General features: G+C 46.9%; 2 protein-coding genes and 1 non-coding gene across 7 annotated transcripts in view; 2 read left to right on the top strand and 1 right to left on the bottom strand.

Annotated features, from left to right (window-relative positions):
* DNAH12 (dynein axonemal heavy chain 12) overlaps positions 1-10,893 on the bottom strand; it is a 132,610-nt gene extending 121,717 nt beyond the window's left edge. For 4 of the 5 annotated variants that reach the window (XM_029050561.2, XM_029050564.2, XM_029050563.2 and 1 more), the window contains exons 1-6: positions 10,800-10,893; positions 9,019-9,193; positions 6,487-6,577; positions 6,280-6,306; positions 3,987-4,176; positions 2,706-2,778 (exon numbers count right to left, since the gene is read on the bottom strand). In XM_029050561.2, coding sequence (XP_028906394.1) covers positions 2,706-2,778; positions 3,987-4,176; positions 6,280-6,306; positions 6,487-6,577; positions 9,019-9,188 — 551 coding nt within the window. In that variant the 5' untranslated portion in view covers positions 9,189-9,193; positions 10,800-10,893. The remainder of the gene's footprint in view (positions 1-2,705; positions 2,779-3,986; positions 4,177-6,279; positions 6,307-6,486; positions 6,578-9,018; positions 9,194-10,799) is intronic. The other variant, XM_029050562.2, reaches the window with a different exon arrangement.
* Positions 10,894-12,720: 1,827 nt separating this feature from the next.
* LOC114806780 lies at positions 12,721-12,858 on the top strand. The gene has a single exon (XR_003754842.1). It is a non-coding gene; the product is annotated as a small nucleolar RNA SNORA7 (small nucleolar RNA).
* Positions 12,859-18,026: 5,168 nt separating this feature from the next.
* LOC114806469 (2',5'-phosphodiesterase 12-like) lies at positions 18,027-23,736 on the top strand. The gene is given in 6 exon segments (XM_029050919.2): positions 18,027-19,270; positions 19,273-19,352; positions 19,582-19,660; positions 19,923-20,257; positions 22,331-22,416; positions 23,372-23,736. Coding segments are annotated over 6 exon segments (1,893 nt in total). The 5' UTR covers positions 18,027-18,060; the 3' UTR covers positions 23,475-23,736.
* Positions 23,737-26,264: the final 2,528 nt, after the last annotated feature.

The following is a 26,264-nucleotide window of genomic DNA, read 5'->3' as shown; positions in this document are numbered from 1 at the left end:
TTTCCAACCCTAAGTTATGAGTTAAGGTGAGAGACCCTTTTTGACCCACCACCCTGCAAGGAAGATCATCCTGGGGAGAAATTTTAATTGGGTTCCAAGAGTTGGGATTGATCTTTTAAGAGAAGAATTGGATAAGATGAGACAGCTGGAGGCAAATTTTTTTAGAAAACTCAGATGAAGGACACAGATGAATCAATCGTAGTATTAATAAGCAACTATTTAACTTTAACAAGTTAAAGTTAACCCATAATAATAACCCATATAATAACCATTATTATGTATACAGAACAGTATATTAAGTGTTAAATAGAGTTATGAGACATGTTCCCTGCTTTCAAGAACCTTCCAACCTAATGGGGGAATGAGAGAAAATAAATTACAGGTATAAATCTATATCTATATGCATAACTGCTTATCTAAAGAAAGAAAGAGCGAGATAGCTGCCTTTCATATTCAAAGATACAACTGACAGTGAAGTTCACCTATGAAAGTGTCTGCAGCCAAAAAGGCCAATACAGGATCCCCAGAGGAGGAAAGAATAGTGGGTGATGATAGTGTTTAACAACTAGGGTAGACAGATTGATTACCAAGAAGGAAACCTTGTTATGATTACTGATTTTTATAAAGTGTTATTTAAAGAGAATGGAGAAACACTGCAGGAGATGGTGGGAAAACAATCACCAAAGACAAATTTGATACAATAATAATAACTTAATAATAATGGTATTTGTTAAGCGCTTACTATGTGCTAGATACTGTCCTAAACACTGGGGTAGATACAAGCAAATGGAGTTGGACATAGTCCCTGTCCCATATGGGGCTCCCAGTCTCTATCTCCATTTTACAGATGAGGTAACAGGCACAGAAAAGTGAAGTGACCAAGGTCACGCAACAGAGAAATGGTGGAGCTGGGATTAGAACCTATGACTTTCTGACTCCCAGGCACATGCTCTATCCACTATGCCATACTACTTCTGAACTTGTAAGAAGTAGCATGGCCTAGTGGAAAGAGGACAGGCTTGGGAGTCAGAGGACCTAGGTTCTAATCCCATCCTTGCCCCTTACCTGCTTTGTGACCTTGGACAAGTCAGTTAAGTGCTCTGGTCCTCAGTTCCCTCATCTGTACAATGGGATTCAATACCTGATCTCCCTTGCACTTACTATGTGAGCCTCATGTGGGACCTGATGATCTTATATCTATCCCCATGCTTAAATACCCCAATTATTAGTATTACCACTACGTTAATGTCATTATAATAATTGTGGCATTTGTTCAGTGCTTACTATGTACCAAGCCCTGTGCTAAGCATGGGGGTAGATACAAAATAATCAGGTTGGACACACTCCCTGACCACGTGGTGATCACAGTCTAAGAGGGAAGGAGAACAGACATTTTATCCCCATTTTATAGATGAGGAAACAGAGACACAGAGAGGTCAAATGACTTACCCAAAGTCATAGAGCAAATTAGTGGCTGAGCCAGAACTAGAACCTGAGTCACCTCACTCCCAGCCCTGAGCCCTATCAATTAGGCCACACTGTCTCTGAATAGATAGAAGAACCTGATAGAAAAACTGGTAAAGGAGAAGGAAGAAGAAATATACAGAGGGGGAGGTGGCTAGCATGGCAGAAGCAATCCAAGCAGTCAATCAATCACATTTACTGAGCATTTTCTGGGTGCAGAGCACTGTATTAAGTGTTTGGGAGAGTACAATATAACAGAGATGCTAGACCCGTTCCCTGGCCTCAAGGAGTTTATGAGCAGAGAGACGTTAGCAGGCGGAATAAGAGAAAAGGATGTGTTGTATTTTAAAAGGTATGTACATACTGCACTGTTTTTATGAACTGATTTTTATGGAATGACTTTGTACTACTCAAATACAGAAAGGCTTCATGCAAATCCTCTAAATAGTCCTCAATTCCTGTTCTCTGTTCCAGATGACTAGATGATTCTCTGTGTCTGCTAAATCCTGTTTGCCTACTGTTTAGGCTGAAAGCTCACTGTGGGCAGGGAACATGTCTATCAACTCTGTTGAACTGTACTCGCCCAAGTGCTTAGAACATTGCTCTGCCCACAATAAGTGCTCGGCAGATACCATGGATGTTGACGTAAATACCACTGATGATATCGCTGGTCCTGACTCCTGACTGTTGGCACCTGTCTCATCGGCCATCTTGTCCGATCTCCGCCTGTGTTCCTTTGTCACCTGCTGTCTGCCTTGACTTCTGCCTGGGGAACCAGCCCTCTCCATTCCAGACTTTGGCCCCGCTGGAACCTACCAGTCAATTCCAGGCAACGGGCTCCCCCAGTGCCTCACTGTTCTGGCTCCTCACAGGCTTCGGGGCAATTCTAAGACTTGAGCATCCATGAAACTACATCCAAAGTATGCAATATTTTCATGGTATTTGTTAAGGCCTTACTATGTGCCAGACACTGTACTACGCACTGGGGTAGATACAAGCAAATCGGGTTGGACACAGTCCATGTCCCATGTGGGGTTCACAACCTTAATTCCTATTTTACAGATGAAGTAACTGAGGCACAGAGAAGTGAAGTGACTTGCCCAAGGTCACACAGCAGATAAGTGGCAGAGTTGGGATTAGAACCCAGGTCCTTCTGACTCCCAGACCTGTGCTCTATCTATTAGGCTTCGCTGCCTCCTACCTAAATGTAAGCAAGCCACATGCTGACCCAGTTCACTTACAGTGGTGATGTTGGTAAAGGTCCTCCTGTATCTTCAAGCCATTGGATATCAGGTTTCAGAAGAATACTTTTAACTACAAATAAGAAATGTTAAAAAAAAACAAAACGGCTAAAGTGAACAACCCACAATATGCTAATCACCATTCAAGAAGTGCTTAAGGAATTACGTCTTGGATTTCTAGGATCTTGCATTGTAACGTGTGCAACTCAGAGAACCCAGTCCAGCAATTTAGTCAAATGCCACATTTGCCACACCATCAGGATATAAAAATGCATGTTCTCCTCCCTGGCAAGGAGGCTGTCACACCCCAAGGCCTAACAAAACAACAAAACAACAGAAACAGCAGCACCCCTCCCACTGGATAGGCCCCTGCTCGACTACGGAGTAGCAGAGAAAGTAAGATGTTCACGTCAGCACTGGCACCTGGGCAGGCTAGGCCACTCCCAGTTAAACAGTAGAGCAATACAGATACTGCCAGGGAGACCTGCAGTTGGCTGAACCACTGCTTCAAAAATGGCTATGCTCAGCTGCCACATCATTTACGCTTTTTTATACATTAGAAGTAAAAGACATTTCTTTCATACAAAAGCGAATCCTTCAGGGTTTTTTTTTAACTTTCTAAAAATGATGATGATGGCAGTATTTGTTAGGCACTTATTTTGTGCCAAACACTGGACTAGACACAAAGTAATCAGGTGGGACACAGTGCTTAACCCACATGGGGCTCACAGTCTAAATGGGAGGGAGCACAGGTATTGAATCCCCCCTTTTGACAGATGAGGCAACTGAGAATTTAAGTGATTTTTCCCAAGGTCACACAGCAGACAAGTAGCAGAGAAGACTACCTCTGATACAGTGGAGAAAGCCTTTATTTTTCAGAATGTGCCACCTCAATAGTGTATGGTAAGGACATTTTTTTAAATTGTGGCTTCTAATGATAACTGCAAATACTCTCTCTGAGCAATTTTGCCTAAGTTTTATGTCTGTTGATTTATTGCTAATAAATCCATGAATAAACACTACAAAGGGCAAGTCAAAAGACAATCCCCCAAAATCCCATCATCTATTAAACACTAACCACAAAATTTAAGAAAACAACTCATAAATAGTACTGTACATTTATGAAATGTTTTAAGTTATTCTTTTTTAAAAAACAATACTTAGACCTATAGCTTTAATAATCTGCCCAAATATTTCATAGAGCAACCTCATATTTGCCTCAACAGCCAGAAAAGCAAAGCAAAAGTGAATGAAAGTTAATGTTTCTAAAATGAAACTTACCCATATATCTCTTCATACTCTTTTCATAGTCGCTTTTCACCTCATTTATAAGACTCTCCACAACTGCTTTTTTCTCTTGGCCTTCTTTTAGTGGTTTAGGTACCATCTTTAGTATATTGTCCAAACACTCCTTCTTAATTACTCCTACTGGACTGCATTCTATACGTTGCTTCATATAAAGATAGTTGGCCTGAAAAGTCAATGTTAGCATAAGATTGAGCATTAAATATTCCCTTACTTTCCAGTCCTAATATTTCAAATGAATTTCCAAAGTACTAGAATAGTATTTACTGAACATTCACAGTATTCACAATACTAAATACTAAAGAGAAGTAGCGTGGCTCAGTGGAAAGAGCCCGGGCTTGGGAGTCTGAGGTCATGGGTTCTAATCCCGGCTCTGCCACTTGTCAGCTGTGTGACCTTGGGCAAGTCACTTCACTTCTCTGTGCCTCAGTTCCCTCATCTGGAAAATGGGGATTAACTGTGAGCCTCACGTGGGACAACCTGATTACCCTGTATCTACCCCAGCGCTTAGAACAGTGCTCTGCACATAGGAAGCACTTAACAAATACCAACATTATTATCATTATTATTATTATTACTAAATACTTGGGAAAGTAACAACAGAAGCCTGAGAGGGGTTCCCTGCCCACAGGAAGTTTACACTCCAACAGGGGAGAAATTAAAAAAAAAGTTAGTGATCGAAACAATGAATTTGTATAAGAAGCCTTTAATAATGGAGAAGACAATAGAGATGGTGTTGACAGTAGAGGCACCCTGAGACAGCTGGCTCAAAGAGGGTTCGGAGACCAATGAGAGGACCAGTAAGAGACCAGGCCATAGTCTGGATCTGCCAAACTCTCTCCAGGTTTTCTGCTGTTGCTCCTGGGAAAAAAGGAGGATTTCTTTGGGAAATGACTTCTTTTTGGGCTCTTTCACTTAACACTCTACTTCCATGAAACTAATGAAGACCACTAACCATGACATAGTAGGGGAGGGAGGGAGGGAGAGAGGGGGAGGGGGAGGGAGAAGGAGAGGGAGAGGGAGAGGGAAAGGGAGAGGGAGAGAGAGAGAGAGAGAGAGTGTGTGTGTGTGTTTTGACCCACCAGTCAGGATAAAAAAAGAGCACAAGAGTTCCCTCTCCTGAATTTAAAGGCTCTGCCTGGCTTGCAGATAATCATATTCACGTGTATAACTGTCTCCACCACATAATCCCTCTCTCCAAGATTTTTGAGGCAGAAATAGTGAAAATGTGCTATGGGAAGATCAACTGTACTTTTTGTAAACTGTTACTACACTGAGCCAAGGACTTCACCTATCCCGCCTTGACTACTGCAGCAGCATCCTCGCTGACTTCCCCACCTCCTGCTTCTCCCCACTCCAGTCCACTCTGCTGTCAGGATCATTTTTCTACAAAACCATTCAATCCTTGTTTCCCCACTCCTCAAGAACTTCCAATAGTTGTCCATCTACCTCCGCCTCAAACAGACACTTTAAACATAGGCTTCAATGCACTCAATCAGCACTCCCCATCCTACCTTGCCTCGCTGATTTCCTACTAGAGCCCATTCACTTCATTCCTCTAACACCAACTACTCACTATACCTCGACTCATCTATCTCATCACCGACCCCTCGCCTACATCCTCCCTCTGGCCTGGAACTCCCTCCCCCTTCATATCTGACAGCCTGCCACTGTATCCACCTTCAAAGCCCTATGAAAAATCACATCTCCTCCAAGAGGCCTTCCCCAACTAGACCCTCATTTCCCCTACTCCCTCTCCCTTCTGCGTCACCCTTGCATTTAGATGTGTACCCTTTAAGTACTTGATATTCGCCCCACCTTCAGCCCCACAGCACTTACATATCTGTAATTTATTTTAATGTCTGTCTCCTCCTCTTTACTCTAAGCTCACTGTGGTCAGGGACCATGCTTACCAACTCTGTTGTAACGTATTCTCCTGAGCACTTAGTACAGTGCTCTGAACAATGTAAGGGCTCAATAAATATCACTGCTTGAAGATTCAAAGAAACCATTCCCTTCTCTGAAGGCAAGCACTGAGGATTCTCAATTTCAACCCACTATTTTTCTTTGTTTGGTTGTTATGATTCATATGTTTCTTGTCCTTGCATTTCTGCTTATCATATGCTTGAAGAACAAGAATTTCTGGTTTTTAAATCTACTTCCACCACAGAATAGAAATAAGCATTTGGCATTAGGAGGAACTGTATGAAAATTTCCTTTAGGTCTTTCAAAATAGGCACACTAAATGAATATAAAAATATTAACTCACAGCTCTGCTTTTTACCTCACTGTCCATCTATAAAAAAAGAAAAAATAAATTAGAGAGATAATTGGAAAATCAAATAAAAATAAAAATGTGGTTTTGACACTGGAAAAGAGTACTAATCTTAATATTTTCAGTAGGAATGATCCATCCAAAATTATGATTCAAGTTGAGAACAAGATAAAATAGCTTCAAAGGAAATTAAAAACTTACCGTTGAAGGTAATTGTGGTTCAGGTGGTGCGGGTGGTGTGTTTTTCTTGTCCTCCACCATTTCGTCTAAATGTCTTAAAGCTTCATTGATTCTGAGGTTTATAGTGGAAAAGGTGAATATTTCGTAAACACCTTTGAGATGTGAAACTGCTTCAATGCTACAATTTGGAAATGTTTCTTGGCTATAACAAAAGTCTCTCTCTTATCCCTTTGACGTTTTCTAAAGGAAACAAGGCCGCGCATTTGAGCCCCCATGTCTCTCAAACTGAGAAACATTATACTTCATTTGAAAAGGGAGTTGTCATTCATTGACAGAATTGCTTTTAACATGTTTCTCATTTCCTTGATTCAAACACTGACCTTCCGACTAAATAAATTAGAGACAAGAGGAGAACCCAGGAAAGAAAGGCAAAGAAGCCTTCTCTCTCAGACACAACAGAAGGTAAAGTGACCCTGTATAATGGGGGAGAATTGGCCCCACCATTGACCTTTTAAAATGATAGATAATCTCAATATTAAACTTGCATTTGGATAACACCATAGAGTGCTTTGCTTGGATAAATTTACATAAAAATACTGAAGTAAAACTGATTTTATTCATATTAATGTTTGTCTCTCCCTCTAGACTATACGCTCTTTACAGGCAGGGAAAGTGCCTGCTAATTCTGTTGCCTCATACTCTCCCAAGCGCTTAGTAGTGCTCTGCACATAGTAAGTGCTCAATAAATACGATTGATTGATTGAGTCTCAGAGGATTTTAGAAATATCAATTTCAAGATGATGATGACAAAATGCCTCTGTAGAAGCACTTAGTATAGTGATCTGCACACAGTAAGTGCTCGATAAATACAATTGAATGAATGCCAATACCTAAAAAATTTGGTTACAAAATGGTTCTCTCATACTGGCATACTACATATGGCAAGTCAAGTTTAAATTTGGTGGAATTTAAATTCCACTAAAATTTTCTGAAAAGTACAAGCTTTCTCGTGTTAATAAATTCAGAAAGCAGAAATTTAGTGATTCTTTAGTTGAGCATCTGTCTCAAGTATAGCATGATGATCACGAATTGCCACCATGCTTAATTCAACATATTAAATTTATAATATTAAAAAGGAAAACCTGTGTTTACTTAGAAACAGTCTGCATGCTTTATGTTTCTCTTAAAGGAGCTATTTCAAAAACCTAGCTGTTTCATGATAGCTATATTTTAAACGAGCCATATTTTTCTCGTGCTTAAATTCCTCTCTTAGATTATATTGAGCACTTTGGGATGATCTGTTAAATTAAGCACAAATGTAAGATTAAGTAAATTTCTGTCTCAATGTGCTGAAATTGTGCAGCTCCAAAAGTGTCACGTCACAATCCTAGGGAGTAATTTAGGCAATATGTATTCAACAACTGAATGCTATTTGCCCACTCTCAGTTAAAAGTATTATATTATACAAATCCTTTATGTATTTCAACTATATTTAAATCGGGACTGGTAAGTTGTCTTCTCTATATGGTATTTGTCAAGCGCTTACTTTGTGTCAAGCACTGTTAAGTGCTGGAATACATATAAATTAATCAGGTCAGACACGTTTCCTGTCCCACATGGAGCTCATGGTCTGAGTAGGAGGGAGAACAGGTATTTAATCCCTATTTGACAGTTGAGAAAAGTGAGGCATAGAGAAGTTAAATGACTTGCCCAAGGTCGAATGGCAAGCAATTCAAAGAACCAGTATTAGAACCCAGGGCCTTTGCCTCCCAGGCCTGTGCTCTTCCCACTTAGCAACTGTACTGGTTAACCTAATGACTCAGGCCTATTTAATACAATGTGGTAATAAATACAGACCTCTAAAGTGAGCTGATCCATAACAACAATGTTTGTTTCATTTAAATTCCAAAGATCAGTCAATGGTATTTATTGAGCAGTTACTACAGTCAGTGCACTGAAATACACACTTAGAGATTACAATAGAATGATCCCTGCCCACAATGAGCTTACTCTCTAGAGAAGGAAACAAACATAAACATAAATTACAGACATGTACCCAAGTGCTGTTGGGCTAAAGTTGGGCTGGATATCAAGTGCATAGGTGACGTAGAAGGGAGAAGGAGTTGGGGAAATGAGGGCTTAGGAAAGGCCTTTTGGAGGAGACATGATCTTTAATAGGGCTTTACAGGTGGGGAGAGTGGTGGCCTGCCCTCTATGGAGTGGTGAAGGAGTTCCAGGCCAGAGAGAGGACGTGGGCGAGGGGGCAGAAGATAGACGAGATGGCATCAGAGGAGCTAAGTGGGCAGGCAGAGTTGTAGCAGGAGATCAGGGAGGTAAGATAGGAGCGGGCTAGATGCTTGAGTGCTTTAAAGCCGATGGCAAGGGATTTCTGTTTGACGTGGAGGTGGATGGGCAACCACTGGAGCTTCCCGAGGAGTGGGGAGATGTTGGCCGAACGCTTTTTTAAAAAAACGATTCCGGCCGCAGAGTCAAGTAAGAACTGGGGAGGGGAGAATCAACAAGGAAAGGTTACTTTTAAATCATGTTACTCACATTAGCTGATTAAATAACTTTCTGTCCTGCTTGGATTTCCGATAATTCAACAGTATACTTTGTAATGGTGTTTTTTGGGATATATTAGGAGGAGGATGGACTATAGGTGGTAACTTCATTTTCGAGACCTGTTTCTCAGCCTCTATGGCAGCGTCATCCGTTGCTGACATCTCAACTCCAAAAAAAAACAAACACAAAAAAACCCCAAAAAAGACTCTTATTCCCAAAGAAAGCTTTTATAAGATCTATTTTAAGGGGTAAGAATCAACATATCAGTTAAGATGATTTCCCAACAAACTACAACACTGCATTTTTTAAATTTTTTTTTATTTTCACTTTACCGTGTGATAGCGCTTTTTCAAATAAGTGAAAACGTTTCCGTGCTAGGCGATATACAGAAGCGGGGAACTGAGACCTCGGTTTGCCTGTGAAATACAAACACTAATGCCCCTCCGCCTTCCCTCCCCACCTTATCTCAGTGAAGCTGAAATGAACGAATATGCCCAGGAGTAGGATATTTTAGGATTCATTAGTATTTATTGAGCGCTTACTATGTGCAGAGCACTGTACTAAGCGCTTGGGATGAACAAGTCTTAGAGTCTTAGAGTCTTAGAGAAGCAGTGTGGCTCAGTGGAAAGAGCACGGGCTTTGGAGTCAGGGCTCATGAGTTCGAATCCCAGCTCTGCCACTTGTCGGCTGTGTGACTGTGGGCAAGTCACTTAACTTCTCTGTGCCTCAGTTCCCTCATCTGTAAAATGGGGATGAAGACTGTGAGCCCCACGTGGGACAACTTGATTCCCCTATGTCTACCCCAGCGCTTAGAACAGTGCTCGGCACATAGTAAGCGCTTAACAAATACCAACATTATTATTATTATTATTATTAACAAGTCGGCAACAGATAGAGACAGTCCCTGCCGTTTGACGGGCTTACAGTCTAATCGGGGGAGACGGACAGACAAGAACAATGGCACTAAACAGCGTCAAGGGGAAGAACATCTCGTAAAAACAATGGCAACTAAATAGAATCGAGGCGATGTACAATTCATTAACAAAATAAATAGGGTAACGAAAATATATACAGTTGAGCGGACGAGTACAGTGCTGTGGGGATGGGAAGGGAGAGGTGGAGGAGCAGAGGGAAAAGGGGAAAATGAGGCTTTAGCTGCGGAGAGGTAAAGGGGGGATGGCAGAGGGAGTAGAGGGGGAAGAGGAGCTCAGTCTGGGAAGGCCTCTTGGAGGAGGTGATTTTTAAGTAAGGTTTTGAAGAGGGAAAGAGAATCAGTTTGGCGGAGGTGAGGAGGGAGGGCGTTCCAGGACCGCGGGAGGACGTGACCCAGGGGTCGACGGCGGGATAGGCGAGACCGAGGGACGGCGAGGAAGTGGGCGGCGGAGGAGCGGAGCGTGCGGGGTGGGCGGTAGAAAGAGAGAAGGGAGGAGAGGTAGGAAGGGGCAAGGTGATGGAGAGCCTTGAAGCCTAGAGTGAGGAGTTTTTGTTTGGAGCGGAGGTCGATAGGCAACCACTGGAGTTGTTTAAGAAGGGGAGTGACATGCCCAGATCGTTTCTGCGGGAAGATGAGCCGGGCAGCGGAGTGAAGAATAGACCGGAGCGGGGCGAGAGAGGAGGAAGGGAGGATGTTCTAAGGCCTAAAATCCCAGGAGCTAGAGGACAAAATGGGGTCAGGGGTGTCGGCTGGGGCCTGGGCCGTCTTTCCTCTTACTTCTCGAGGAAAGCAAAGGCAAAGAAGGGGAACGAACAGAGGCGAGCACCCCTACCATTACCTCACGGCCCGGAGGCTCTCCCGGTGACGAGGAACCAACTTCTCCGGGCGACCAGGATAAGACACAGAAGGACAACTCACCATTGCCATGGAGACGGCCTAACGTGGCCCCTCTGGCGAACGCCGGAAGGAATGATTAGGCATGGGCGGGGCAATGGGCGGAGCAGCAATCAATCAATGGTATTTATCGAGCGCTTACGATGTGTAGAGCACTGTACTGAGCGCTTTTTTTAAAAAAAAACGCATCTAGTAAGCATTTTCTAAACAAAACGGGACCACGCATTTGAGCCCCCATGTCTTGTACTTCATTTGGAAGAGGATTTGTCATCCATTGACAGAGTTGCTTTTAACTTGTTTCTCATTTCCTTGATTCAAACACTGACCTTCCACCTAAATGAATCAGAAACGAGGGAGAACCCAGGAAAGAAAGGCAAAGAAGGCTTCTCTCTCAGGCACGAGAGGGGAAGGGTATGTTACGCTCTATAATGGGGGAGAATCAGCCCCGCCCTTGACCTTTTTTGGCAATTATTATGCCCTTCCCAACAAAGCTGGATCGTGATTGGCACTGCTTCAAAATTGGTTAGATGGATTGTGGTCTGGGACCCCTCCATGACTTCTTTGAAAACACTGCTACTGAGACCAATCCGATTACCTTGCATCTACTCGGGTACTCAGAACCGCGTTTGACAGAGTAAGTGTTTAACATATGACAGATGAGTCTTCATTTAGGTCTAAGGTAGACAGACAGTTTACCTAATCTGCTACTGGAACTTTTTCTTTGGCTTGGAGACAAAAATCTGCACAAGCCACCACATGCCCAGGTCCCTCGGCTGCTACTAATGACCAATCAAAGAAGAAACCAAGTATGGGCGGGGATTGTCTCTATCTGGTGCCGAATTGTACATTCCAAGCGCTTAGTAAGCGCTCAATAAATACTACTGAATGAATGAATGACCCCCAACCCATCTGCCACAAACAGCCTCCTCACCCTTTTTCCTCTCGTCCTTGACCATGAGTTGCCTTTAAAGTTACCATTCTTTTTAAGATAGTAGTAATAATAATAATGGTACTTGTTAAGTGCTTACTATGTGCCAAGCACTGTTCTAAGCACTGATCAGAGACCAGATCACTCTTAGGTACTCACCCAATCAAGAATTGCTATGTACTAAGCACTTACTTCATGCAGAACACTCTACTAAGCACTTGGGAAGGTGAAATAGAGCTAGTAAACATGATTCCTGCCCTGGAGGAGCTTACCACCTAGAGAGGAGACAGATGCTAAAACAAAGTATACATAGGAGGAAGCAAGGAGATTAAAAATAAGTACATAAGTGGAGTGAGGGGAATACCTAAGTGCTTATGGGATGAGAACTTAAGTGCATAAGATGACATGGTAAGTGCGTGAATTAGAGTAGGATGATGGAAATGTGATTTTAATAATAATAATAATTATGGTATTTAAGTGCTTACTCTGTGCCAAGCACTGTTCTAAGTGCTGGGATAGATACAGGGTATTCAGGCTGTCCCAAGTGGGGCTCACACTTTTAGTCCCCATTTTACAGATGAGGTAACTGAGGCCCAGAGAAGTGAAGTGACTTGCCCAAGGTCACACAGCAGATGCGTGGCAGAGGCAGAATTAGAACCTACGACCTCTGACTCCCAAGCCCGTGTTCTTTCCACTAAGCCATGCAGCTTCTCTGGCTTTGAAGATGGGGAGAGTGCTTTGAGTACTGCATCAACCTCCTCACTGAACTCCCTGCCTCCTGTCTCTCCCCATTCATCCATACTTTATTCTGCTTCCTGTATCATTTTTCTAAAAAAAAATAAAATTCAACCCCATGTTTACCCACTCCTCAAAAACCTCCAATCGTTGCCCATCCACCTCTCCATCAAACAAACTCTTTACCACTAAAAGTCACTCACCCCTCTCACGATAGCACCTGGAGAGTTTCCAGTACTCTACCAGTCTTGGCTACGGGAGGGAGAGTCAAGGAGGGGCATTCTCCTTCCATTCCTAGCTTGGCCAGTGGCTAGCGAGTGGAAGGCAATCCGCTACAAGTCAAAACTCACCTGTGCTGGGCAGCAGCGGCATGGGAAAGAGTTGAGGGCGGAGACATGATTTCACTGTGCGGAAGAAGGTAACGGTAAACCACTGTTGTATTTTTACCAAGAAAACTCTATAGATCCACTACCAGAATGATCGCAGATGGAGGTGGGGCGTTCTGGAAGAGATGTGTCCATGGAGTCGCTAATGGATAGGAGACGGCTCGACGGCATAAGACAAGACAAAGTCACGCAATCAGCTCTCTCCATCCTATCTTACATCACTAATCTCCTATCAGACCCAGCTCGCTCACTTCACTCTTCTGTCAGCCTAGTCCCCGTACCTCGATCTCGACTATCTCGCCACTAACTCCTTTGCCCACATCTTCTTTCTGGCCTGGAACTCCCTCCCCCTTCGGATCCAACGATCCACCACTCTCCTCATTTTCAAAGCCCTCCTAAAATCATGTCTGCTCCAAGAGGCCTTCCATGACTAACTCATTTCCCCACCATATTTGCCACCCCACCCCCCTGCATCTGGAGCTGTGCCCTTTAATGATTTGGTATTCACCCCACTCTCAACCCCATAAGCTCTTCCATACATATCCATATATTAATATCCTGTTGCCAGGGTACTTTTCTAGCGACTCCATAGAATTGTTCTCTCCCATGTCCTTTGTACAGTGCTCTGCATAAAGCAAGTGCTCAATGAATGGCTGACAGTTTACATTTTACAGTGGGGCACAGAGACCTAGAGACCTAGAGTGACAGAGAAAATGATTCCAAAAAAAACCCACCAAAATGAGTAGGAGAGGCAGCATATGAGTGGAGAGTGGAGAGAGCATGGGCCTGGGGAGACAGAGTACCTGGTTTCTAACCCCGCTCTGCCACTTATCTGCTGTGTGACCATGGGCAAGTCGCTTCACTTCTCTGTGCCTCAGTTCCCTCCTCTGTAAAATGGTGATTAAGGCTATGAGCCCCATGTGGGGCATGGCTTGGGTCCAACCTATCTTGTACCTACCACAAGGCTTAGTACAGTGCATGACACATAGTAAAAGCTTAACAAATGTCATTTTAAAAAAGTATCCTTTTCCAACCGTGGAGTGCCTCCAGACCGCCACCACATGAATCTCAATTCTCCTTAAACCCTGACCAGTGCTGCTGCCGCCATGGTCAGAGCTGGGAAATAAATAAAGAAGCAGCATGGCGTAGTGAATAGAGCACGGACCTGGAAATCAGAAGGTCAAGGGTTCTAATCCCGACTCTGCCACTTGTCTGCTGAGTGACCGTGGCTAAGTCACCATACAGAGCTGTGCCTCAGTTCCCTCATCTTTGAAATGGGGATTGAGACTGCGAGCCCCATGAGGGACAGAGACTGCGTCCAACTCGATTTGCTTGTATCCACCCCAGCGCTTAGCCCTGGCACTTAGTAAGCGCTTAACAATAAGCAAATACCACAATTATGATTATTATTGAATGAGGTTCCCTCCACAACGCCCGGCCCCGGCGAGGCCAAGTCCTTGAGACTGCACCAGCTACATCAGTTCCTGGCGCCCCCTAGCGGCGTTAGAAGATTGGCGCATGGTCCAATCAATAAAATCCTCCCGTTTGAGCCAAGGAGAGGACGCTTTGTGAGTGCGCAGCAAATGAACACTAATAATAATTATGATGGTATTCATTCAATAGTATTTATTGAGCGCTTACTATGTGCAGAGCACTGTACTAAGCGCTTGGGATGAACAAGTCGGCAACAGATAGAGACAGTCCCTGCCGTTTGACGGGCTTACAGTCTAATCGGGGGAGACGGACAGACAAGAACAATGGCACTAAACAGCGTCAAGGGGAAGAACATCGCGTAAAAACAATGGCAACTAAATAGAATCAAGGCGATGTACAATTCATTAACAAAATAAATAGGGTAACGAAAATATATACAGTTGAGCGGACGGGTACAGTGCTGTGGGGATGGGAAGGGAGAGGTGGAGGAGCAGAGGGAAAAGGGGAAAATGAGGCTTTAGCTGCGGAGAGGTAAAGGGGGGATGGCAGAGGGAGTAGAGGGGGAAGAGGAGCTCAGTCTGGGAAGGCCTCTTGGAGGAGGTGATTTTTAAGTAAGGTTTTGAAGAGGGAAAGAGAATCAGTTTGGCGGAGGTGAGGAGGGAGGGCGTTCCAGGACCGCGGGAGGACGTGACCCAGGGGTCGACGGCGGGATAGGCGAGACCGAGGGACGGCGAGGAGGTGGGCGGCAGAGGAGCGGAGCGTGTGGGGTGGGCGGTAGAAAGAGACAAGGGAGGAGAGGTAGGAAGGGGCAAGGTGATGGAGAGCCTTGAAGCCTAGAGTGAGGAGTTTTTGTTTGGAGCGGAGGTCGATAGGCAACCACTGGAGTTGTTTAAGAAGGGGAGTGACATGCCCAGATCGTTTCTGCAGGAAGATGAGCCGGGCAGCGGAGTGAAGAATAGACCGGAGCGGGGCGAGAGAGGAGGAAGGGAGGTCAGAGAGAAGGCTGACACAGTAGTCTAGCCGGGATTTGTTAAGCGCTTACTATGTATCAAGCACTGTTCTAAGCGATGGGATAGATATAAGGTAAGCAGGTTGTCCCACGTGGGGCTCACAGTTTTCATCCCCGTACACTCCGCTCCTCTGCCGCTCACCGCCTCACGGTCCCCAGTTCGCGCCTGTCCCGCCGTCGACCCCTGACCCACGTCCTCCAGCTGTCCTAGAATGCCCTTCCTCCTCACCTCCGCCAAACTACCTCTCTTACCCTCTTCAAAGCCCTACTGAGAGCTCACCTCCTCCAAGAGGCCTTCCCAGACCGAGCCCCCCTTCCCTCTGCTCCTCCTCCCCTCCCCCCCCCGCCCTCTGCTCTTCTCCTTCCCCTCCCCTCAGCACTGTGCATATTTGTATATATTTATTACCCTATTCATTTTGTTAATGAGGTGTATATCTATTATTCTATTTATCTTGATGTTTTGTTCTGTTTTGCTTTGCTGTCTCTCTCCCCCGTTTAGACTGTGAGTACGTTATTGGGCAGGGCACTGTGCTCATTTGTATATATTATTTATTACCCTATTTATTTTGTTAATGAAGTGTACATCTCCTTGATTCTATTTATCTTGATGATGTTGTGTTCTGTTTTGCTTTGCTGTCTCCCCCGTTTAAACTGTGAGCCCGTCATTGGGCAGGGATTGTCTCTCTGTTGCCAAATTATACATTCCAAGCGCTTAGTACAGTGCTCTGCACATAGTAAACGCTCAATAAATACGATTGAATGGATGAATTAATTAATCCCCATTTTACAGATGAGGGAACTGAGGCCCAGAGAAGTGAAGTGGTTTGCCCAAGGGCACACAGCAGCCAAATGGCGGAGGCGGGATTAGAACCCATGATCTCTGACTCCCAAGCCCATGCGCTTTCCACTAGGCCACGCTGCTTCTCTATCAACCCGATTCTGGTATACACCCCTATACCAACTCCCGGGGAAATCCAAATGAGCAGGGACGATAATAATATTCATTCATTCAATAGTATTTATTGAGCGCTTACTATGTGCAGAGCACTGTACTAAGCGCTTGGAATGTACAATTCGGCAACAGATAGAGACAATCCCTGCCCACTGACGGGCTTACAGTCTAATCGGGGGACTCATCTGTAAAATGGGGATATGACTGTGAGCCCCATGTAGAACGTGGACTATGTCCAACTTGATTACCTTGTATCTACTCCAGTGCTTAGAGCAGTGCCTGGCACTTAGCAATAATAATAATGTTGGTATTTGTTAAGCGCTTACTATGTGCCGAGCACTGTTCTAAGCGCTGGGGTAGACACAGGGGAATCAGGTTGTCCCACGTGGGGTTCACAGTCTTAATCCCCATTTTACAGATGAGGTAACTGAGGCACCGAGAAGTTAAGTGACTTGCCCAAAGTCACACAGCTGACAAGTGGTAGGGCCGGGGTTCGAACCCATGACCTCTGACTCCAAAGCCCGTGCTCTTTCCAGTGAGCCACGCGAATCCCCGCTCAGACAGGGTGGCTTTCTGGACCCCGTTCCGGGGCCCTGCTGACCGCACGGAGCTTTACGCCGCAGCCCCCGCAGTAAGATGAAATGGTCCTCCTAAAACAAGACCAGGGAAGCAGCGTGTCCTAGTGGATAAAGCACGGCCCCGGTTTCTAATCCCGGCTCCGCCACTTGTCTGCTGGGTGTCCTTGGGCAAGTCACTTCACGTCTCTGCCACAGTTCCTTCAAGTGAGAGTTCCTACTGAGAGCTCACCTCCTCCAGGAGGCCTTCCCAGACTGAGCCCCCCTTTCCCTTTGCTCTTCTCCCTTCCCCTCAGCACTGTGCTCATTTGTATATATTACTTATTACCCTATTTATTTTGTTAATAAGGTGTACATCCCCTTGATTCTATTTATCTTGATATCTTGCTTTTGTTTCGTTCTGTTCTGCTTTGCTGTCTCCCCCGTTTAAACTGTGAGCCCGCCATTGGGCAGGGATTGTCTCTATCTGTTGCCGAATTGTACATTCCAAACGCTTAGTACAGTAATCTACGCACACTGAGCGCTCAATAAATACTATTGAATGAACTACAAAATGCAGATTGAATACCCGTTCTCCCTCCCGTGAGCCCCACGTGGGACGGGGACTTCGTCCGACCTAATTTGTGCCAATCCCGGTGCTACAACCGTGCTTGACCCGTAGTAAACGTTCAACCAATTCCTTAAAAATGTAATAGAGTTAAAAAGAATAAAAATGGCCAAAACCGCGGAGAAAAGGGCGGAAGGGGCAGAGAAAAGCTACCTTTCCCCTCCTTGGCACTTCCGGGCACTGGATCCCTCCCCCCCTCCCCCAGCTGCCTCGTTGAGCGGCCACATGAAAGGTAACGGCACTTTCGATACAGCGAAAACGTGGCGTGTTCGGTGTGGGGCGGTGTAGCCTTCGTCCTGGCGGAGGGCGGGGCCTCGGGCCACTGGGGCGCGAGCGGGTCCCGGTGGAAGCGAGGCGCGGCAGGGAGGCGGACTCGCGAATGTGCGGGAGCGGACGCGGCGGACGGGAGATAGGCGGGGGCGGGGCTGTCGTCGTCGTCGTCGCCCTCGCCCTGTCTCCGCCCGGCCGAGGTTGATGTGGAGGCTGGTGCGGGCGGCGAGGCGGCGGCGCGGGGCTGCGGCGGCTGCGGGGGCGGAGGTCGCGGCGCGGCGGAGCGGGTCCCGGCGGGGCGGGGCGGCGATGGAGCGGGCCGTGGTGCGGTGCGTGCCGTCGGAGGCGAAGCTGAGCCTGTCGTTCTCGCTGGCGGACGGGCGGCAGAAGCACATGCAGCGGAGCCAGAGCGAGCCGCTGGGCCGGGCGCTGGGCCGCATCGCCATCGACGCCCTCAAGGGCCACGCCAAGGCGGCGGCCGCCAAGAAGAGCAAGAAGGCGCGACCTGACGGCGGCGGGAGCGGCCTTAGCGGGGGCCTGGGGCCCGGGCTCGGGGCGGAGGAGGGACCGGAGGCGGAGGCGGCCTCGGCCGGGGGCCCGCTGGTGCGGCTCTACTACCGGGAGGAGGCGGTGGGCGAGGACGTACTCAATGCGGACGCCTGGCAGGACGGGGCGGTCCTGCAGATCGGGGACGTGAAGTACAAGGTGGAGCGCAACCCGCCCGCCTTCACCGACCTGCAGCTGCCACGCTACATGATGGCCGGCTTCCCCGTCTGCCCCAAGCTGGGGCTGGAGTTCGCCGAGCCCCACGCCTCGCTCTTCCGCTGGTTCAAGGAGGCCGGGCCGGGGGCCGCGGGCGGGGGCGGGGGCGACGGCGGGAGCGGGGCCGCCGCCTCCACGGAGCCCTCCTCCTCCTCCTCTTCGTCCACCATCTCGTCGGCGTCGGCGGCCGGGCCGGGCTGGGTGGAGACCGGGGTGTCCGAACTCGTCTACACGCCGTCCAACGCGGACGTGGGGCTACGGCTGAAGTTGCGCTGCACCCCGGGCAACGGGCAGCGCTACGGGCCCAGCCGGGAGCTGGAGAGCCACAGCCCGGTGGAGGCCGGGCCCGGCACCTGCACCTTCGACCAGAGGCACCTGTACACCAAGAAGGTGGCCAGCGACGCCCTCATCCGCACCGTCTCCTACAACATCCTGGCCGACGCCTACGCCCAGACCGAGCTGTCCCGCACCGTCCTCTACCCGTACTGTGCCCCTTACGCCCTGGAGCTCGACTACCGCCAGAACCTCATCCAGAAGGAGCTCACCGGCTACAGCGCCGACCTCATCTGCCTGCAGGAGGTGGACCGGCCCGTCTTCTCCGACAGCCTGGCGCCCGCCCTGGAGGCCTTTGGCCTGGAGGGCCTCTTCAAGATCAAGGAGAAGCAGCACGAAGGCCTGGCCACCTTCTACCGCAGGGCCAAGTTCAGCCTCCTCAGCCGGCACGACATCGCCCTCAACCAGGCCTTGCTCTCCGACCCCTGCACAGGGAGCTGCTGGAGAAGCTCTCCCCATACCCGCTGGTGCGGGAGAAGGTGCTCCAGAGGTCCTCCGTCCTGCAGGTGAGGGGCTGGCTCGGCTCGGGCGCTGGACCCCCCTCCCCCCCCCGCCGTGTCCCGGTTTGCCCGGGTAACCCTTCCGTCGTGTCCTTTTGAACGCCCATCCCAAACGGTCGAGGGGGCGGGCGCTGTCCCAGCCGCCCCCACAGAGACCCCGGGTCGGAAGACCGGGCAGCCTGGGGCGAGTTGCTTCACTTCCCTGGGCCTCACTGTCTCTCCCCTTCTCTTGCAGGTCTCCATTTTGCAGTCTACGAAGGACTCTTCGAAAAAGATCTGCGTTGCCAATACCCACCTGTACTGGCACCCGAAAGGTAAAAAAAGAGAAAAGTTTCATGTGCGTTCCCGGTTGCACATGTTCCGTCACTCTGTAGGTTGCTTAGGAAAGGGAGTGGGTTCTCTCGAGAGACTTTTATTTTGAACCAAAAGACTCACTCTCCCCACCCGCCCCTCAGGGCAGCGGAGACTATCCCTTGCCTCGTCTCTCTTCCCCCCCCCCATCGCGCCCCCCCCCCCCCCCCACCAACTACGGCCCTCCCTGAAAAATACTCGTCGGTGTCTTTTGTGTGTCCGTAGGTGGGAACATCCGTCTCATTCAGGTGGCCGTAGCTCTGTCTCACATTAAGTATGTGACCTCTGATCTGTACCCGGGCGTGCCCGTCGTATTCTGTGGGGATTTTAATAGTACTCCGTCGACGGGCACCTATAGTTTCGTCAACAGCGGCGGCATCGCGGAGGACCACGAAGACTGGGCTTCGAATGGCGAAGAAGAGCGGTGCAACATGGCCCTGACCCACCCCTTCAAACTGAAGAGCGCGTGCGGCGAGCCCGCCTACACCAACTACGTCGGCGGGTTTCACGGGTGCCTGGATTACGTCTTCATCGACTCGGATGCCTTGGAGGTGGAGCAGGTGATTCCCCTGCCGACTCACGAAGAGGTCACTACCCATCAGGCCTTGCCCAGCGTTTCGCATCCCTCTGACCACATAGCCTTGATATGCGATTTGAAGTGGAAATAGACTCCCTTTTGTCCGGCACCGGTTGGGAAGCTTGGAATGAGGGGGCCGCTTTTTACCTTAGCGCAGCTGTAAAGTGAGTCTTGAGATTTATACTTCGGTGTAAACCTTGAGTGGAGGGGAACCTGTACTGAATGGGGGGGGGGGGGGGGTGAAAAAAACAATTCACACCGTTATCTGGTCTGTGATGTCTTAAGTGTATCCTGCGTTTCCAGGGGTTGTTCATAACGTTTGCATGGCATAGTTCCTCTTCTTTCTCCTCTTTTCTACATCAAAAAGAGAACAGGTATGTTTAAGGTGGTCCTAAAAATTTAAATGATTCTAATCTGATTTCTACAGTTGTGGATTTTTTTGAACAGATCCATGTTTATGTAGTCGAGTCGGGGACAGAGACCCATCCTGACTTGAGTGGATCGAGTAATGCTAAGTTTTACGCAGGCTCCCTCTTTGAGCAGTTTTTTAGACACTTTTCAGAACTTCGGGAAAATACTAGGAGTGTGTGTCATCTGCCACTCCTGCTGCTTCTTCCGTTTAAGTCTCCAACTGCATTCTGGAGAGCTTTTCCTCAGCAACGGGCAATGAACGGACCGCCGGCCCCAATGGTGTTTGTTATTGAGTGTGAAGCTCTGGACTCGGCTTGACAGAGTGCACCATTTCTAAGAAATTGCCCTCTCAAAAGTGTTTTTATCCCGAAGTGTCTTTTCAGTCGGCTCCCAGAAAAGTGGAATGATAATTTTGAGTTAGTGGTTTTATACGAGAAAAGATTTTTGGATGCACTTTATTCTGTATTTTGCTAACGGAAGGGATTGAAGGGGGAGCGGGCTCTTCATCACAAAAGGTAGGGTATAGAAATGGGTGTTATAATTTTTCCTTTGTGGGGGGAAGAGTGTACCTAGAAATATTTTGAGGAAAAGTAGAGTGTTGGGCTGCTTGTTGAAACATTCAAGGGAGGAAACGTGAGGAGCCTCGATGAGGGCAGTCTGCCATGTGTTCTAGCTCAAGGAGCAAGCTCTTGACTACCCGACTTAGTGAAAGGTGCCTTGATCTTGAGCTTTGTCTCACTTTGGCAGCCTCATTGCTCCCTGGCTTTGTTTTTACTTTTCTAGGTTGGTGGTTTTTCCCCAAAAATATGTCAATGAACAATCCAAAGAAAGAAATGTTCGTTTACACACAGCATTGCAGGATTTCCACCCTTTATCAGTGAACAGGCACCTCTGTTAGAAAGCCATTGATGTTGTCTGCAGAGTCAGTGTGTTTTCTGGGGATAATTTTTTTTTGGCTGCAGAGTATATGCATATTGTGTGTGTGTTTGTGTGTGTGTATATATGTATATATAGACGCATGTAATTACACACACACAATTATTACCATTTTTCAAATTTTCCCCAAATCAGCATAGGGCAAGTCAAACATCAGTCACCTAATGGTAGTGATTGAAGGGTGCAGAAGAACTAATCCATACCACTGAGGTTGTCTACCTCTTGAATGTGCCCTGCCCCAGGAGCCTTGACAGCATCTCACCTGTCAGTTGCCACTCACCATTCCAGGCCTCATCACTTTCCAGTAGCTCCATCCCCTGACTCAGTTGCCTGCCCGGGTGTTCTTAAGCCAGAGTCCAGGAAGACTGGTAGTACGGTGAGGAAGAAAGTCCAGGCCAGTAGCCCTTCCAACCAGCTGTGTGTGTTGTGGACTCCCAAGTCATTCAAGTTCACCCAAGGAAATAGTCCCTAGGTGGTGTCTGACTCGCCTCAGCCACCACCCCACCCCATTCCCAGCCACGTCTTTTCGTACCTTGAGAACGGGGCCGGTGACAATGTGAAGGAATGTCATATCCAACCTGCTTCAGTGGTGACCCACACACAGAAATGTGCAGTATGTTCCTACACACTCACCTGCTCTCACATTACCAGGCTGAGAAATGGGAACAAACCGGAAGCTGGGTGGAGATCACCGACTTTCCTTTCGCAGGTATGGGAATGGCCCGTGATACAACCATCCTGGGAGATACAACCGGTATTGTTTGAAGCCCTAGACATGCCGGCCGATTGCCACAGGTGAGTATGGCTCCCCCGCCCCCCCACCCCTATGTCTGTAGCCCCCTACCCGGGTGGAAGTAAAGCAATCACCGATGAGTGGATCCTAGAGGAAGCTCCACCCTCAGTTGGTGTCAGATTTGTCAAGGCACTGAAGAGATTCCTAAGTGGATAAGCCAGAGAGACTGTTAAATTTTGGAAATGGACAATGTGGATGTCGAAGAGCTAACTGCATGTCGCTCAAGGGAGTCACCCAGTGAAGACCTCATCAAACTTCAGCAATCCGTTGCATCATCTCACAATGCCAAAACAGATGAAGGAGCTATGGTTTTTCCCACAACCAGCTAAAATCTTCGGGTTAGAAATTCATGTCAGTTTTGGAGGAGGAGGAGCGTGTATTTACGGATTTGGTTGAAGACGACAGCTGTACTAGAGCAATGGCAGTTCAGGGGTGTTGAGAAGGAGCGTCCCCGGCTACAGGGTGCTTTACGAAGAGAAAAGGTGGCTGCTATTCAACTTAAGTTGTACGGATTCTTCAATTAAATTGAAAATACACTGCCCCAGTCAGCAGAACAAGCTTCCACTTCTTCAGCCTCTTACGTAGTCATAATCATAATTCCACTCCTCGTTTAGTTAGTATTGTGGGGTTAGTTTTACTTTGAATTACTTTAATAAAGATGAACCAGGAGTTTAGTGGTGGTGATCATTACAGTTTATAGCACATCAAGGAATTTAGTACTCCGTTTCCAAGTTTCTGGTAAGGATCCCGATTCATAGCATGTGAATCTGGGAGAACGTATTCCTCAATACAGCCACATTAATGAGAAACACATCCTGGTTGTAACGGGATGTGCCTATAATGTGGTAGCTGTTAGGCTGTGATGTGGATCTTTTTTGTCTGGTCCATCATCACTCTGAGTTGTATCGTTTGGGGGGTGGGGGGACGTTTCTTTGGCTTATCGTGTTTTTGTTTCAGAAATAAAAAGAATTGCAGGAAGAAACCGAGGTGGAAAAGGCTCAGGGGAGTTCTGTTTCCCAGAGTCCTTGCTGAGGCCGCTGAAACTACTAAAGTAATCTAGATTTGGTGCACATTCTTATATCTTGTGGATCAAAGGACCGTCATGGCAGGGCAGTTGGGTCTCTGTCTGCCAGCTTGTAAAAATGCCTACTGTCTGTGCTCATTTATAGAACCACAATGTCCAGGGCTATGTCTTGTGCTCACAGAAGTCATTGCTAAAGTATCAGTACTATTTCACACAATTATAAACCGAATTACTAATTTTTTCATAGGGTGCATACAAGTGAAAGAATGATGGAGAAATAAAAAATTATTCTCTCTTACAGCATGTCCCAATTTTTCCAGTTAGAATTGTTACAGGGTCAAGTTGCCATGAAACCAACCAGGACCCTTTCTGTCCTCCTGCCCTTCCCCCTCTCCTTTTGCCATCTTTCTCAAAATGGATTCCCTCCCCGCACCTATCCAGGCCTGACAGGCTGTTTCACTGCAATAACGGAGAAGCTGGAGACGAGGTTGATTTCAGTGCACAAATGTCCTTATAAACTCAGATGCAATGAGGGGACTAGGTTGAAATTGATGTCCTCAACCAAGTAAGGATAGTAAGTTGTTCATGGAAGGTGCCTGTCATCTCTCTAAAATATAACTCCTAGCCTTTCCGAGTCTATCTCAAACAGCGAAATGCTCCTGTTCAGATCTGTAAATAAAAAAAGATTTCCATTTGGGAGCAGGAAGGTTGAAGTCTGGGCTCTTATTTGTGGAAATAGGTGCCCGGAAAAACAAGCAAGCACAGAACCTAATTGGTGGAAAGTTGATTAAAGTGGCATCTTTTTCAGCATGGCTCAGCTCCAGGGGTTTGTTTCAGAGGATGCGGTTGCTTAGGAACATCAGCTCCTAAATGCTTTGGGTGATGCTTTGAGGCATATGATTCACAAGAAGCAAATATGCCTTTGCTCTCCCAGCATGGGGATTCTGGCAGTCTTCCTACTAATCTAATTCAATGCTGAAGAACAATAATTCTGAAGGGGAAATAAAGGCTTTAAAATATTGTTGCTGAGTTAATATTTCATAGACTATTGGACAGACTGAAGGTACCACATTTGCCCACTAAATGAAGTCAACCCTGGAGAACTCCAAATTTACAGATACTCCTTAAGTTTCATAGAGCTATGTTATGTAAGGGTGGTCATATTTTTCACTTGACCTTAAAATGTCATTTGCTTGGTTTAACTTTGAATCTATTAGTTAATAGAAATGGAGATAACGTGTATCTACTTGAATACACAACCCTAGGGTATGACCACTTTTATACTGTCTTGCTCTGTAAGAATAGACAGATGTTTCATACTGCCAACTGTCAAGTATCAATTGCAAATGGGGCATATGTCAATGCCGATCACTCCTTTCTGCTAGAGCCTCTATTTCTTATGTCCACCTGCTTTTGAAAAAAGCCAAATGTCAGCTGGCAGCAGCTAGGAAGAGACCACAGACTTACCTGATGGTCCATAAACAAGACAATATTTTCATCCTAAAAAATTGAGAGTTGGCTTTTCTTTGACAGGGTATTAGCAGAGTGGGCTCCAGATGTTCTGATGGTATGTTACATGTTAATTAAATAGACCCATCTCTAAGTAAAGCAGTGGTTTTCGGGCTTTCTGGAAAAAAGGAAATAAGTCAGAGTTAGGAGTCCTGGACCATATAGAATGCAATCTTTATGGGTGTAAGACAAAATTTAAGGTTGATAATAATAATGGTATTTGTTAGGCACTTACTATGTGCCAAGCACCGTTCTAAGCACCAGGGTAGATACAAGGTTTGTCCCACGTGGGGCTCACAGTCTTAATCCCCATTTTACAGATGAGGTACCTGAGGCACAGAGAAGTGAAGTGACTTGCCCAAGGTCACACAACAGACAAGTGGCAGAACTGGGATTAGAACCCAGGACTTCTGACTCCCAAGCCCGGGCTCCTGCCACTGGGCCATGCTGCTTCCCCTTGATCATCTGCATCCATGTCTATACCAAGTTGTTTTCTGGATCTCACAAACCAGACAATGATTAAGTCACAAAAACCTAGAGCTTTCTGATTTGGGCATCTGTGAGTGATAGGCTTTCTGAATCAGGCCAGAGCGAACTTACTGTTGCTACATATCGACAGCTTTAGGAATCCACACTGCGGCGAGGTGTGTTCAGTGTAAATAGATCTAGTCTCTGAATTCTGGAAGTGAAGCAGCGCAAAGCAATTTTTATGCACCAAAATGTATAGGCATATTATCTGACCTAAAGCAGGGAAATCTGGTGACATCAAAGCCCTGAGCAGGACCCGAGGTTATGTAACAAAAGTGGAGCGAGAGTAATGAAACAAAACCCCTCCATCTACCTCTAGATATACAGTAGTCCTTCGGGCAAAAAGAAGAGGCTGCTGACAATGAAATTGATCAATGATTGCACCTATGGCCCCAAAGTCAATGCGGAACCCACACAAAGATGGTCCTTTGTTGTATGGTCATGTTTGGTGTCTACAGTACCTGACACCGGTTTGCCCTGGGCACTTTGTCTCATCATCCTCAGAAAGTGCCTGCTTGAAAGGAACTGCACCTTTCTTGATGGCAGTGTGCCACACCCGTCTACCATGGGGGGCCTGTGGCAATCGACTCCCTGCTTTCAGCTGAGGGGCTTAATTTTCCTCTAGCCTTCAAAACAGTTTTCTCTGTCCTTGCTCTGGGTTTCCCAATTTCAGCTCATTCAGCTGCTCTTTGGGTAGGTATCCTGTAGTCTCTTCGCATGATCCACCCGAGCACAGCTGTGTCGAGGGGTGCAAAGCTGCAGTGCTAGGGGACTGTTATTTGTTCGTCC

This window comes from Ornithorhynchus anatinus, chromosome X1 (genome assembly GCF_004115215.2).
Source record: "Ornithorhynchus anatinus isolate Pmale09 chromosome X1, mOrnAna1.pri.v4, whole genome shotgun sequence".
Taxonomy (NCBI): Eukaryota; Metazoa; Chordata; class Mammalia; order Monotremata; family Ornithorhynchidae; genus Ornithorhynchus; species Ornithorhynchus anatinus.
This window is presented reverse-complemented; position numbering and strand designations above follow the sequence as displayed.